At 56.8% G+C, this 15,593-nt stretch overlaps 1 protein-coding gene across 1 annotated transcript; it reads right to left on the bottom strand.

The window, feature by feature from the left end:
• Positions 1-147: 147 nt before the first annotated feature.
• On the bottom strand, positions 148-5,526 carry HSD11B2 (hydroxysteroid 11-beta dehydrogenase 2). The gene is given in 5 exon segments (NM_001082752.1): positions 148-1,093; positions 1,263-1,400; positions 1,516-1,701; positions 1,789-2,001; positions 5,155-5,526. Coding segments are annotated over 5 exon segments (1,221 nt in total). The 5' UTR covers positions 5,420-5,526; the 3' UTR covers positions 148-674.
• Positions 5,527-15,593: the final 10,067 nt, after the last annotated feature.

Raw genomic sequence — 15,593 nt, 5'->3', positions numbered from 1 at the left:
CGGGAGCCCAGCCAGGCCCAGAGCCTCAGGCCCGCCTCATGGAACCCCATGAACTCCAGGCAGTTTCCAGCCTCTGTCCCACAGCCACACCTCGTCAGCCAGGCCACCAAGTGGTCATCCTTTCCAAACACAACATCAACCTCATTCTAGGAGAAATAAAAGTTGTCTTTATTTAAAAAGTAGCCATTGGGCAAGTAGGGTATGCAGCTTCCCTGTGATTTAGGGGCAGGTGGTTGGGGCCCTAATTCTTGAGCCAGTCAAGAGACAATTGGGGTTTACCCTTCAGTTGCAGCCCTGAGGCACTGGTGCCCAGAAACAATCCTGAGAGGGTCCCCAACCTACCCAGTCACCCCTTAGTTTGCAGAGACGCCAGTTGGCAGTGACCTGCCAAAGGCTCCAGTGAAGTCATGCACTACACTCCCCATCCAACAGGATTCTTCAGGCTGTAGTGGGGAGTGTTGTGCCCAAGACAATCTGTGCAGGCTCATGAAGCAGTATGGGGGCCCAGAGGCTCCCTGGGAAACTCAGCCTCTCTGGGCCTGAACCAGGCATCAGCAGTTGGGGGCTGGGGTTCTTTAGAACAGCTCCAGGGAGTCATAATACCCAGGGGAGGGCCAAGGGCAAGGGCTCATGGAGCCTCCCGAGCTGGAGCAGCTAGGCCCTGTGTGTGCAGCTCATCGAGCTCCCACTAGGGAAGGGTCGGGGTTGGGGTTGGGGTTGTCCTGGGCCGTGTCTGGGGCAGGGGTAGCGCCAGGCTGGCCAGGCCTCAGTGCACGAGGCAGGCAGGGATTGATGAAGAAGCTCTGCAGGAAGCGGCGCCGCAGGCCCTCTGGCAGGTAGTAGTGGATGAAGTACATGAGCCCCAGGCCACGGCCTGGGTAATAGCGGCGGCGTGGCCGAGCTGCCAGCAGCGCATCGGTGATGGCATCCACGACTGGGCTGAGGTCAGGCAGTGCCAGGCGGAGCGAGTGCAGGAACTCCCTGTGCAAGTGCTCAATGTAGTCCTCGCCATAGGCCTGGCGCAGCTCCCCGGGCAGGTTGGCCAGCAGCAGTTGCTTCCGTTGCTCCCAGTGGCTCACATTGCTCACGGATTCTGGGAAAGCGGTGGCAAAATCAGAGCGTCTTCAGCTAGGACAGCCAGAGCTTACCCTGTGTACTTAACCCAGGCCATTCTCCAGCCAAAGCCATGCCCACTCCCGGACCTGACCCCACCGCCGTAAGATCATGTTTATCTCTGGTTTGTTCCCTGTCCTCACCCTTACCTGTCTTGAAGCAGCCAGGCTGGATGACGCTGACCTTGACTCCCCAGGGAAGGAGTTCACAGCTGAATGCGTCCATTAGCAGCGCCATGGCTGCCTTGGAGGTCCCATAGGCTGCCAAGCATGGATAGGGCATGTCTCCTGTGGATGGATTAGTGGATGGGGCAGCTCAGCCTTGGCCAGGGGCTCTCTGAATCCCCCCCACCCCCACCCTACGGCCGCTTTTTTTCTGCTTCCAGAGAAGAAGGGCACTCACCCGCAGGGCTGCCCAGGGTGACAATGCGACCCCTTGAGCGGCGTAGCAGCGGCAGGAGGCCCTTGGTCAGCTCAAGGGCACCAAAGAAGTTCACCTCCATGCAGTTGCGGAACGTGGCGACAGGAGACAGCTCCACATCGGCCACTACATCGTTGTGACCTGCGTTGTTGACCAGGCCCCACAGACCTGAGGGCACAGAGCCAGGCAGGGAGACCTCAGGTCAACCACAGCCCCTCTTCCACCTGCCCCCTCTCTGTATGGAGCTGCACTCACCCGTGCTGGTGGTATGGGCCTTGGTGAATTCCAGTGCCCGGCTAATGTCTGCTGGCTTGGTCAGGTCCATCTGGAGCAGCTTCAAGCGAGGTGAACAGCAGGCACGCAGCTCTAGGGCACCAGGCCCATTCATCTCCAACACAGTGGCCAGCACCGTGAAGCCCATGGCATCCAATTTCTTGGCTGTCTCCTTGCCAAACCCGGAGTCACAGCCTGGCCAGAGCAGGGGAGCCATTGAATTCTCAGTGTGATCCAGTCCAGCCCGAGATAACCCCAGGACCACCAGGGTCTGGATGTAGTCCATGTGCCTGAACACCTCACCTGCCAGCAGTCAGCTGCTCTCCCTCCTCCCTTATACCTATCTCTGGCAGGCTGAGCCCTGAGCACCAGCCCCATGAGGGCTATCACCTCTGACTCCTCGTAGCTCTACAATCAAACATAGTTTGTGAGCCCCACTGTTTAGAAGAGGAAATTTAAGACCTAGTAATGCTTCCCAAAGTCACCCAGTTAGCACTGAGTACGTAAGGCCAGCACTGGCTCCAAGGTCAGCCTGCGATCAGTCCTGGCCCTGACGGCCTTCTGCTTCTCAGCAGTAGGCCACAGCTCACATGTGGGTCTTAACTTCACAGCCCCCCTTCCTTTCTGGCTGCCCTCATCCAGGCTTCTCTTTCCTGTATCTGAACACTAAAGCAGCCCCTTCTAGTCTTGTCCTGGCTTGCCCCCTTGAATCCATTCTCTACCTAACCAGCCAGAGAGATCTTTCCAAAAATGACAAGATCACTCTGCTGCTGAAAACCTTGCCAAGGCTCAGTGCAGCCCAAGCTCTCGGATGCTATCACTCAGGCCTTGCATGGAGACCCGCCTTCCTTCCCAGCCTCAGCACCCCTGACTGTGGTTCCAGGCCCTAGGCAAGCTGGAGGCCATTCCCACCTCACCTTTGACCCCTCTGCCTTTGGAATGCCTGGGTATTTTCCAAGCTCCAGACTATTTGCTCCCAGGACAGGGACTATGATGGATGGAGAACAGAACAGACCTGCATTTAAATCCCTTCTCACACCCACCAAGTCAGACCGTGAGGTCAGTTACCACTTTTGCAGAGTTGATTTCCTGTCTTTGGTATGCAGAGAGAACCACCAGGCAGAGCCGGTGCAGGGGTCCCTGGTACTGGTAAGCCCCTGCTTCCTTGATGGTTTCCATTCCCATCCTGGCTTGGTGGGTGGCCAGTGAGGGGAGCCCAGTGGTCCTACTGATTCCCCACCTCCAGATGTTCAGCACCTCCCCCATCTCAGTTTCACCCTCTCTGATGAGGATGAGAACAATGCTAGGCAGGGGGCTACGGGATGGGCTTTGTGTGACTGAGGGTGCCAGCCCAGGCTGAGGGGTGCTTCCCAAAAGTCTGCCTGGCAGAGGGGAGTAAGCATGTGTGTGTGCACGTGTGCGTGCCTTTGCCCCCCCCCCCCCCAGAGCAGACCCTCCACAGGGAAAAGAAGGTCTCCCAGAGGCTCAGCCCCATGCTCTCGCCCATCTGCACACACTCATACCTGTAGCTACATGCAACCTGCCTGGATGTGTGACCCCTGCCACGCGTCAGTGCACAAGCACCCAGCCCTTGCCCAGACCCCACGGCCGCACTCCACAGTAGCTCTGGTGAGCAGTTCCCAGGGAGGGGTGCGTGGAGGCTCAGGGCACAGCTGTCTTGGCAGGTGGGGCAGGGCCTGGTCACCCACTTGTCTTGCAGCTCGTGGGGAGAGAGGAAATCCCGGAGTGTTCAGGCAACTGGGAAACTTGGAGGCTCACCCCTGGCCCAGAACTTTGCAACCAGAGCTGGAGAAGCCCGGAGTCACAGAAAGCATCTCTCCTCTCACCTCGCCCTCAGGCGCAAGGCAGGGAGCAGCAGCAGCACAAAGGCCCGAGGTAAGATCTCAGGAAAAACTCAGCGGGGCCACTGTGCCTGCAGATGGCCTGGGTACTACTGAGGCAGCTCACACAGTCAAACGATCTTCCCTGGCCCTGAGGGCAAAGCCTGCAACCTACCTAGTCCCTGTTCACAGCAGGAGAGTCTCAAACCAGAGACTGGGGTCCCTGAGGCTTCACACTGAGCCCCAGACTTGCCTATGTCTGGTCTTCCTGCCATCCTCACGCCCCCTCAACCCCACCTCAACACATTCTGGCTTCTTACTGACATTCATGTCTGCTCCCAAGGAAACAGCCCCACAGCCCAGCACACCCCTGCAGCTGGCTGTTTGCCTACCTGTCCCCTACCTGGTCATGCTTATGCCCCACCTTAAGCTTCTACTCGCTATCCTTTCTCTGATCCAAGACGCCTTGAACCTTCTCCCCATCTCCACGCTGAGGCCGGACTCCAGGATTTCCTCCTCTGGGAAGTTTGCAGCCCCTTCTGGTCGTTCAGGGCCCCCTACTGGACCAAGGGCTCTAAGGAGCCAGTCTGCAGGCTGTTCCTCAGCCCAGGCACAAAGCAAGGGGCTAAGAGCAGAGCACCTGTCCAAAGCCATGGGGGCTGGGAGAGAGACTAGGCCGCCCCTCCCCCACCCCATGCAATGCAGCCAGTGCCCCCTGGCCTTTCTCCCCCTCCCCACTTCCGGCTGGGCCTTAGCCCCCCTTCCCCTTCCCCTTCCCTCCTGGTGACAGATTTATTCCCTGCTCCAGACAAAGGGAGCTCAGCCAGGCGCGGGAGGCACCTGAGCCCAGCTCTCCAGTACCTCTTTCCTAGGCACTGAAGACCCGGAGGGATGGAGGTGGGGTGCTGGGCGCTGGGTGCACTCCGGACTGCTCCCTCTGTGCTCTGGTGGGGGTAGGGAGGCTGGCTGGACCGGAGAGGCAGCTGAATGGCCGGCTCACCTCCTGGTGACCTTAAGCCCTCTGAACTCCAAGGATCCCAGCCAACTGGGAGGGGGCTGCTCCCCATCTAACGTCCTTCCTCTGGTCTCAGGGAATAAAGAGGAGACGGGGTGTCCCACGTGGGGATGTCAGGCAGAGTTCAAAGGGTGACACCCGCCCGTCTCAAAACCTCTGAAGTCCCTCCTCTGTTCCCTGCCCTAAGTCTGCTGCTTGGGGAGAGGCATAGCATCAGCCCCCAAATTCCAGGAGGGTCCTTCAGTCTCAGCCTCCGGTTTCCTTTCCGCACCTGCCTACTCCCTGCCTCACTTTCCCTCAAGCACTCTCCGCGGCGGCAGGTAGTTCACCCGGACTTGGGGAGGCGCCCGGCCCTTCCTACTTGGCTCTCTCCCTGCACCCAGGGGAGAGGGAGGCTCACTCATGCGCTGGGGAAACCGCCTTGGCCGTGTCTATGGGGATCCCTCGGGGTGTCGGGTCCCGCCCTGGAGTCTGGAGTCCCCGCGCACTCACCGGTGATGAGCACCGCGCGAGTGGCCACGGGCAGGCGTGGCGGGCGCGCCAGGCGGGACAACGCGATCCAGCCGGCGGCAGCCAGCACGGCGAGTGCGGCCGGCGGGGGCAGCAGGCGCTGGCACAGCCAGTCGAGCGCGGCCAGCAGCGCCAGCGCCGCCAGCAGCGGGCGGCCCAGACGCAGGTCTGCGCGCAGCAGCTGTAGCAGCGCGCGGGCGGCCACGAGCAGCCAGGCACCGCCCGACGGCCAAGGCCAGCGCTCCATGGCGGCCGGGCTGGGCCTGGGCGGGGCGGGGCCGGGCTGGGGAGCGAGGAGAGGGACTCGGGGCCGGGGCACGGGATGCAAGGGAACACCAGCCTGGGGCGGGTGGGATACTCGCTTTCTCTGCTCGCCCTCGGGCCGGGCTTATAAAGAGCCCCGGGGGCGGGGTGAGGGCGGGGGAGGGGGCGGGGCAGGGGCGGGGCTTCCCTCCTCTTCTCCTTCCCCGCACCCCACGCCGGGCAGGTGCCCCCTCCCCGCCGCCCGCCCCGCCCCTCAGCCAGATCCGCTTTCGAAGAAGCAGGAACAAAGTCCCAAAGTTGCCGCGCCAGGGAGAGGGCTGGTCGGTCCAGCCTTGGCGCCCGGCATCCGCCCACTTCTGCGCCCCCACCGCGCGCCCAGGGCCTCTCAGCCTCTGCTTTTGGGAGAGACACCTGAGGTCATGAACCACCTCTGTGCAGAGGGAACTTCGCGAGGGGCCAGCCCTCCCGGGCCCGGCCGTGGATCCCGGGTGTATGCGCCCCAGCGCGCATTCACACCTGAGCAGCTCCTGACCACAAAGCCCGCCTGCGGCCCGGGCTACGGGAGCAGGGTGACTGCCCCGCCTTTCCCCCTTCCCTCCAGGACCCAGCCCTGGGGATGCACAACTCCACCTCCCCAGCGAATGGGGGAGGGAGCTCTCAAGCCTCTCATTACCTCCGGCCTACTCCTAAACCCCAAGAGACAGGTCAATGACGACACCTGGGGCGAGACAGGTCAATGAGGACACCTGGGGCGGCAGTGAGGGTGATCTCTAGGACAGGGTGGTCCCTGCCCCACTGAATCCCCAGGGGATGAAAAAAAGGGTGTGGGTGTAGATACATTTCCCTGCCTGTGTGTATGAAGGTCCTTGTTTGTGTGTGGCCCAGCGACCCCCCCACCCTATCCACCCCCGTGTCTGGCACCCTGTGCCTGGCATCTATGCCAGGGCTCTGCCAGGCTCTGGGAGTTGCTGCCAGTACCTGGCTGCCAGGCTCTGCACTGAGGGGAGTAAGTGCAGCCCACAGCACAGGGAGCTCCTGCCTTCTGTGGGCCTGCAAGGCCTGTCTGTGTTCCGGGAGTTCACACCTCCTAGCCTGCTGCTCATTCTCTCCTGGCTCAGGCTCTGTGCCAGGACTTCATGACAATGACTCTGCCACCCAGCATGGGGGGCTGGAAGCCAGACCCACTTACAGGGAGAGGCCTCTCCACCCAGAGCCACTCCTGTGCCTCCACCTGTTCCTCTTGTAAGTACAGATGACACGCTAACCCTGGCTCTGGGAAGCAGGAGTGGCCTGGGGAGGGTGTGTGTGCACCTGACCTTGGAAACACGACCTTGTGTTTGTGTGCACTCATGCTCATGGGGGCCGCATGGCCCATCACACCATTTGTCTGTGTCACTCGCTATGCCACAACCCTGTGTGTACATGGGAGCACACTGCTGTGAGTTTCTGGTAACACTCCCTTGGCCTGGGTCATGTCAGGCCTGGAAATGTCAGGGTGACGTTTGTTTTCCAAACCCACCAGCTCCTGTTGCCTTGAATCCATGGCCCCGGCTCAGAGGTGGACACAATACCATGGCCTGGCTTCCCGACCTGAGCCTTAGACTCTGAATTGGCCAGGCACCTCTCTGCTCGGCTCTCACCACCCCACCAAAACTCTGTTGTCGTCTCTCCAGCCTCAGCCTTTAGGAGCTGGGGAGGGGGCAGTGGGGAGCCTTCTAGATCCAGGCCACACAGGTGGTACCAGCACTTGCTGGAGCAGGAGCTAGAGGGCTGGAAAGCAGGGTGAGGACAGACTGAAAAGCAAGGTCATCCACTGAGCTTTGAGGAGCTGGGAAGGGTCCTGACTCATCATCTGGAAGCTTCCAGTGGGGAGGGAGCCTTGCCGGAGGTGGGTGGTGGGACTGGCCTTTGGCTGTGGGGTATAGGAAGGCTGGGATGGGGAAGGGGGGTTTTCCAGCTCAGCTTCTGGACGCTGCCACTTTGGGCAAAACCATTCATTAGTGTTATGGGGTTTTTGATCTTCAGGGGACTGGACAATCTGACCCATTTTTATGTACCCCTGCCCTGTTCCTCCCACGTCCTAGGCTAGGAAGCCGTGCCTCCTCCTCAGGACCTATGCTCCAGCTGCTTGTGGCCTCCTTAGCCACTGACCCCTTACCCCTCATCAGGTGGAGACATTCTCGAAGCAGAAGGTGGTTTAGGCAGTCATGGCTGGGAGGGGCTGGCCCAGCCCTGTCTGAGGCTTGGTGCCAGGTCATGCCTGCCTGGGGGCAGAGAACCAGCCTCTGCCAGAACCGGGAGCCTGGGCTGGCAGGGGCCTCCAGGGAGAGGAAGGGAAGGCGGGCAGAGGGCGGGAGCCCCAGCTGATAAGGCAGGGCCTGGCAGCACAGGGAATTGAAGGGCAACCCGAAGGAGCAGAGCCCTGCTGCCACCCTGCCCTGAAGCTCAGAGACCATCTCTTGTAGTCCTTTGTCCCACCTCCCAGTCTGCCTCTGTCAGAAACCTGGTTAGCAGGACCCTTAGCCTCCCAGGCTCTGGAGGAGCCAGGCTGACTGGCTCCCTGGGGCAGCTCCAGGGGAGTCTGGTGGCTCACTGGCACCATCTGCTGGCCTTTGTGGGAAGACACAGCTGTGGAAGGGATAAAGGCCAAGTGACGGCTGGATTTGAGAGTGAGGCAACAGAAGTCCCCCGTGGGAGGGTGCCACGAAGCAATCTCCAAGAGACTCACCACCTCTTCCTTTGTGGGCCGGCCCCAAGGCAGCAGAGCCCCGAGGAGGCCTGGCCCTGCACTCTGCTCATGCCTGGCCCCCCGCCCCTCCCCCCTTGCCACTGACATCACAGTGTCAGCTGGGCCCTCTTCCTGCCAGTGCCAGTCCGTCCACCCAGATTCTGGGCCCCGTCAGTCCCCAGTGCGCTTTGGTGGACTTCCTGCGTGTGCCAGGCCCTATGCTGATACAGCAGCAAGCGCACTGGCCCTGGGGTTGCCTCCTGCTGACCTCGATCTGTATGCCTTCTTCAGCGTTGTTCTCGGCTCTCTCCCCTATTCGTAGCCACGGCCCTTTCATGTCATCCACAATCACCCCTTCCACTCTGTCCTCTCCCACTTTAACCCGCCTGACCTCTCCAGATGTGGCCACTAAAAGAGCTCCTAGTCCCCAAGTCCCATTGCCCCAGCTTGGCCTTTAGCTCCTTGGCCTCCCCAAGGCCTCTGCCCAGCCAGCCACCCTTGACCACCCCAAGCCCTGTCTCCCGTGGCTGTTGGGTGCCTCCTCCCTCCATTCCTCTCCTCCCCAGCCTTCTGCACGAGCTCCTCTTCCTTGCAGGTGAACCTCTAGCTGGGGAGGCCTCCCACCAGCCCCTCCCCCACCACGAGCGCTTCTTCCCACTCACACGCTGGCAACTCCCTTGTCTGCTTTCCAGCCAAGGCGTCCCTCTTGGTTCCAGGCCCCTGGTCCAATGCCCTTGGATGCCTCCTGTGGACCCGCATAGATCTGTTACACTCATCTCATCGTCCCTAGTTCAGGCAGCTGCCCCCTTTGCCCTGCTTCCTCAGCCTTCATCCCTTGCACTGGCCTGCAAACCTTTTGCTCTGGTCCCAGCCCTGGTTGGGTGCAGAGGCCTCACAATAGGCTTTTGCAGTAGATGTCATTATCACCAGTTTACATTAGAAGGAACTGAGGTTTCCAGAGACTGAGGAAAAAACTCAAGTGTACTTGAGTTTGAATCTTGAACCAGCCCCAATGTTCAAACTTGGGTGTACCTGAAGCCAAAGGCTGGTTTTTTTGTTTTGTGTGTGTGTGTGTGTGTTTTTTTTTTTTTTTTTTTTTTGACAGGCAGAGTGGACAGTGAGAGAGAGAGAGAGAGAGAGAGAGAGACAGTGAGAAAAGTCTTCCTTTGCCATTGGTTCACCCTCCAATGGCCCCCGCACTGTGGCTGGTGCACCGCGCTGATCCAAAGGCAGGAGCCAGGTACTTCTCCTGGTCTCCCATGGGGTGCAGGGCCCAAGCACTTGGGCCATCCTCCACTGCACTCCTGGGCCACAGCAGAGAGCTGGCCTGGAAGAGGGGCAACCAGGACAGAATCCAGTGCCCCAACCGGGACTAGAACCTAGTGTGCCAGCACTGCAGGTGGAGGATTAGCCTATTGAGCCACAGCGCCGGCCTTAAGGCTGGTCTTTTGAGAACTGTGTTAATGCAGGGCCCCGTTTGCCACATGTAGCCTTTGGATTTCATTCTGAGGGCAAAAGAGAATGGGGGATGATCTTGAGCGAATTTGAGAGCCTTATTCTTGTTGGCCAGGAAGTGGATCTGGGGAAGAAGAGCAGAGTGGAGGCTGGGAGTTTGTTGGTGTGCCCAGAAGAGGGGCGGAAGCAGAAGGTTTAAGCAAACAGAACCCAAGGTGTCGATGGATATGTGAGGGAAGCCCAGAGGCAGCTGGCCCCCCATGATCAGCAGCCCATCACTCATGGGGCAGCGGAGCCCTGGAGGTTGCTGACTCAGCCCGAGGGCTCCAGGTGTGCACTGCAAACCCCCATTTTTCAGAGGTATCCCATCTAGACTGAGGACGTGGACGTGAGACCTTCAGTTACCAGGGAGAGGGGACGAGAAGACCCAGGAAGCCAGGAGCACCCCTTGCTCTCTCAGTGTCTGGCACCCTCCTCCGAACTTCTTTTATTGCCCCCAGGACTGAAGGCAGATGCCTGGGGATCAGGGTCCTCACATCTGGGAAACACTAAGAGAGTGTGCCCTGCGGGGTTTTCTGGACCATTCCCAGGGGAAAAGAGAGCACTTGGGAGGACGGCTCTGCTGACCCCGGTGAGATCTTGCCTGGATCTCTCAGCTCCTCCGTATGCTTTGAGTTATGAATGGTCCTCTCTCACGTTTCCTGTGTGTTTGCTGCATACCAAGCCTTGTGCGCAGCTTGCTTGTACTTTTTATTTTATCTCCTAGCCTTACATCATCCCTTGCAAGCAGGTATTGTCATTTCCTGGACATAGAAACAGGCTCAGAGATGGTAAGTGACGTGCCCCAGGTCACACAGCCACCCAGACCCTGTGGTTCCAATCATCAAGCCACATCGTCCCTCTGGCCTCCAGCCTAGGAGGCTGGCATTATTCACCGGGCCATACCCAGGCGAAAGACCAACAACTTTTTTTTTTTTTTGCTTCTGGATGACAAACATGTCTCCCAAAGGCAGAATTAAGGCAACTTGATTGTTAAAATTAATTCCAAAACTTGCTTCCTTACAGCTTCCATCACCCCCTGATTCAGGCCTTTTCTTGGCAGAACAACTGCAAAAGATACAAAAATTAGTTGCTGTTGGCCGGCTGGTTTAATTTATTTGCATATACATAATTCAGCCCCACCCCTGGTGGCTAATACCCCCCTGGGGAAGCTGCGGCTGCTTTCTGATTGCTTGTGGGGAGGCCTGTGTGTGCTTTTTTTTTTTTTTTTTAAATAAACTGAAACCAGATGGAGGGGGGTTCTGTTCACAGCGTTGCCTACATTTTTCTCCAGCGAATTCCTTGAAAAGTCAACCACCTTTGAGTGGTGCCTGGTCTCCCTGGAGGTCCCTGGCCGCTGGTATGCAAATAGTGAGCTGGGCTGGTATTTCTAAAAGTGAAAACAAAGAGGGGGGGTTGGCTCAAGGGCTTTCTGGAATGCAGGGTCATCTCCCAGTGGAGCCCCAGCTTCAGGTCTGCACTCAGCTCTTTGTATCCCTGCACTCCTTCCTCTCCCTGGCATTGGCCCTGGGCTGAAGGAGGGGGAGGACTTGAGACAGAATCACCAGACCTGGACGGGGACAAATATGAATTCCAGACTCCCACATTCACTCTGGTTGTGGTGCTAGCTGCTGGCCCGAGACCCCAACCCTCCTCAGCTAGGTTGATTTTTGCAGTCAGCAGAGGGGTTATCCCATCCTGGGAAGCCTGGACAGGTAAGGTGATTATAAAAATATTTTTAACTGCCAGCCAGGTGAGGCCAGGGCACCCACTGGTCACCACGCCAGGCCATTAGCATTTGTCTTTGGAATGTGAATTGGCCATTGTCATAGTGAAGTCTGACCCAGGTCTCCCCCTTCCCCCAGCTCCCACCTCCACGGCCAGCTCAGAACACTGTTCTCTTGGATTCCGAGCCTTTTTGGATAATTGTGTCAGGTTACATAAGGTTTTGAGATAGGAACACTCAAAGGAAATTCTGCTGGGAACAGGCCTGAGAGGCTTCCAGCATAGAATTTGCTTTCAAGTATTCGAGGAAAAAATTCAGGTGTCTCAGCCTTGCACATTTTGGAATAAAGTAAGGACAGCTCCACAACTTTGCTTGCACATCCCAGAAAGAAGTGAGGGAAAAGATAGGCTTCCTGTTGAGAGGAAATGCCCTCTGCATGGAGCACGTGCAGGGCTGTGGAGGTCAGGGGGAGGCACCAGTGCACAAAAGCAGGCTGGTGGCATCGGAATGGAAACCCTGGGCAGCTCACCTTCACTTGTCTTTTTTTTTTTTTTTTTCCTTTTCTGCATCTTAGGTAACACATTTGGTAAATAGAGGCTTTCAGTTTTCCAAGAAACATAAAATAAAAATGGGATTACTGGCAGAAAAGCTTTAAAACCTTTGGTTTCTAGGACTCTGTGGGCACATTTTCCACGCACCATGATTTTTATTTCGTTTGTCTCTGAGGAACAGCCCTCTAGCAGCTCTGTTGCATAAGGTGCTATTTCCAAACACCCTGTCCCCAACTAGAGACAGAGAGTAAGTTTTATCTAGGCTGAGAAGGGTTCTGGATGGGTGACATCGTGTTCCAAGCTGCACTGGTTAAAGTCAACAGTAGGGAAGCTGCCAGAACCCTCTCACCAAGGAAGCCCAGAGAATATTTTAAATACCAAAAGGCACCTCTTTCTGAAAGCGCAGAATGGTCACAAAACCACTGAACAAGGGAAAGTTAATGGCAGGAAAATGTCTCGAATATAGTAAATAGAAAAACCCTTACAGGGGACACAGAATAAAATAGATTTACTGTGTGGAAGGGATGCTAATGCAGGAAAGTCCATTTTTACACAAAAATAATTCAACAAGTGATTATTCACTCTACAAAAGGCTTCGGAAGAACTCTATCCTTTCCTTCCTTCCTCCTTTCATTCAACACACATGCATTTAGTGCTTGCTGGGTGCCAGATCCTGTTAGGGAAGCAACACTGTGATCTCCCAGTCTGGCCCTCCTGGATCCTTACACCGTCAAGGAGCCTGAGGGCGGAACCGGGAAGCAGACTTCCAGGGTGCTATGGGAGTGAGTGAGGGTCTCTATCGTCCTGGGCTCAGAGAAAGCTTTCCTGGAGGAAGTGATGTCCAGGCAGCGGGAGCACCCAATGCGGTTTCTGCTGGCTCAGGTCCAGGACACGGAGCTGGCTCTGCCCACCCAGGGGTCTCCTTTGGTAGTTCCAAGGAGTCATGGAAGCCTGCCTGGGATGGAGAGAGGCACCACCTTCCAGGAAAGTTAGAGCAGCTGGCAAGGCTGCGAGGTCAGCCGCAGCCAGGGGGCAAAGTTCTGGAGACTGGCGGTCTGTGGCAAGGAGGAGTTTGGATTTTAATTTCATAGTGTATGGCAGTACTTCTCCCAGGGGACCAGGGAGAGTTGTTGAGGGTTGTAAGCAGGAAAAAAAAAATAAAATAATCAGCTTGGTTTGTTTGGGTATTTTTTACAGATAGCCACAGGCTGTGAAGAGAATGGACTGTTGGGAGGGGGGTACGAGGATACAGGAGAAGGAGAGAGAGGTCAGGAGGTCAGAGGACAAGCCAAGTGGCCGGGCTGGCTCATCCAGAGCTGGAGAAAGCACCATGGTCCTGCTGAGTGGATCCAGAGAGCAAGAGCTGGGGCGGACTACCTCCTATCCAGGTTAATTTGAGAACTAAATGTAATTCCATTAGTTAATAAGCATTATTTCCTGATAGTAAGACCAGGAAAGTCTAGAGTAGCTGTCCCAATAACTGCTCCCTTTTGGATAATCTCTGTGCACTTAAAGAAAGATCTAAGTATTTGAAAGGCAAAGAGAGAGAAGAGGAGAGAAGAGGAGAGGAGAGGAGAGGAGAGGAGAGGAGAGGAGAGGAGAGGAGAGGAGAGGAAAGAGACAGATCTTCTACCTGAAGGTTCACTCTGCAAATGGTCACAACAGCATGAACTCAGCCAGGTTGAAGCTAGGAGCCAGGAATTCCCTCAGGGTTTCCCACACCAGTGGCAGAAGCCCAAGCTTCTGGCATCATCTGCTGCTTTCCCAAGCACATCAGCAAGAAACTGGATCGGAAGTGGAGCAGCTGGGACTTGAAACAACACTCACATATGGAATGCTGGTGTCACAAGTGGAATTTAACCAGCTGTGCCACAACACCGGCACCCTCTCTCTCTGGTTAGTTGCACTGGCACGTTTTCAGGCCTCATCATAGCCCTAGGCAGTAACTACTGGTACCCCCATTTCACTTATGAACAAATTGAGATTCCAGGAAGTTTAAGAAATTCGTCCAAGGTCACTAGTGGTGACTGGTCCTGAGACAGATGACAAGCCCCAGGAAGACCAGGTGCACACTGGCTCTGATTAAGGATGGATGCATGGCTGGCACAGGCCAAGGGCAGGACGAGCCGGCTTTGCCAGCAGGCTGGCCTGAAAGCCTCCTCTGGCAGGTCCAAGGACACACAGAAGCCAGCTTGGAATGCTCTCAAACGTGAGTGTGCAAACCCTTTTCTCTGCGGCCCGGGCTCCTCTACGCAGAGTAGACCTTTCTTTTGGGCCAGGGGCAATACCTCTGGGCAGGGACAAGTCCTGCCTCCAGGGCTGTCTCTGTTCCAGAAAACCTGGGCGTTGTGCGCGGGCAGAGAAGCTGGAAGAACAGTCCAAGTAGAGGGAACCCGGTAGGGAAAGGCCTGAGAATGACGGCAAATGCTGCTCGTTCCAGGACAGGCCCCTGAAGGGCAGATGGATCCCAGATCTAGAAGGCCGGCGGTGGAACTCGAGATCTGGGTCATCTTTGACCCCAAATTCTTCAATTCCAGATAAGAACTGAGGAGTCACTTTGGTATTTCTAAAGCCAGAGTAGCCTTGATACTTATTCCACACGGAGTCTATCTTGTTCCAAAAACAAGACTCTAAATTATCGAGAGGTTAACTGCATAAGGACTCAGGCTGACATGTTGACGGGGAAGGAGCAGCTCCGTGCGGCTTTTATTGTCCGCCTCTGCCTTGAACACTGGAGAGACAGGGATATTTCCCGTCTGTCTCTCCCCTTTCTCAGCACCCAGCCAGCCAGCTGCTCCCCACTTTCAGGCCTTGGAGATACTGATAGGAGAACTGGCAGAAGACAAAAAGGCTCTTCCTGTTTGTCCAGAAATCCCGAACTGTGGGAGAATCCATTCTGAGTGCCCTCAAGGAGAAAGGGAGGGAGAAGCCAGGTGGGTGGGCAAGGGGGTCCCTCAGGCAGGGAAAGGGAAGAGGGAGGGGTGGGGGCTCAGCAGGCAGCGTCTCACAGCCCGGAGCCCCGGAGAGGACCCGAGGCCAGAGGGCTCTTGGCTGGAGGGGACCATGAGTCCTTTGGTGCAACCTTCGGAGAAGGGTCCCACTGGAGACCAGGATTGAGTTTCCCCTGAGGGTGGAAGGTGGGGGGCTCCCAGTAGGATTTTGCTTGGTTTAAAGGCAATGCAGAAATGACGCATTTTGTGCTACATGGTTTCATGCTCTCACATGTCGTCACACTTCATACTGTGGGGTTACCCACATTTTTAGTTGTGTGATATGTCTAGATCTGTCTCCCCCTTAACCTATAATCTCCTTGAAGAGTAGGGGTCTCACCGGTGTTTCTTCACAGAACGTCCAGGGTCCAGCACAGACTCTTAGTAAAACGTGCCATTTAACTGGGGCAGGTGGTTTTGGGGGGGGGTCGTCTAAGAGTGGTGATCTCAGGAGAACTTGACGGGAGAGCGCATTTGGGACAAGTTAGGACTTCAAGAAGACAAGCTTTGGGTGGGGGATGGGAGAAAATCGGTTTTCTAAGAGTAAAATAAGAAAAAAGTGGGGATTGGGTAGGCTGGAGCGTCGGAGGTGGGGGTCTTCAGCAAGCCCCGCCCTGAGCCGGGGTACCAGCGCGAAGTGACGCAGCGCGGTTTGGCCACTGTGGGGC

This window comes from Oryctolagus cuniculus, chromosome 18, assembly GCF_964237555.1.
Source record: "Oryctolagus cuniculus chromosome 18, mOryCun1.1, whole genome shotgun sequence".
NCBI lineage: Eukaryota > Metazoa > Chordata > Mammalia > Lagomorpha > Leporidae > Oryctolagus > Oryctolagus cuniculus.
Note: the sequence above shows the minus strand (reverse complement) of the source record. Positions and strands in the feature narration are given on the sequence as shown.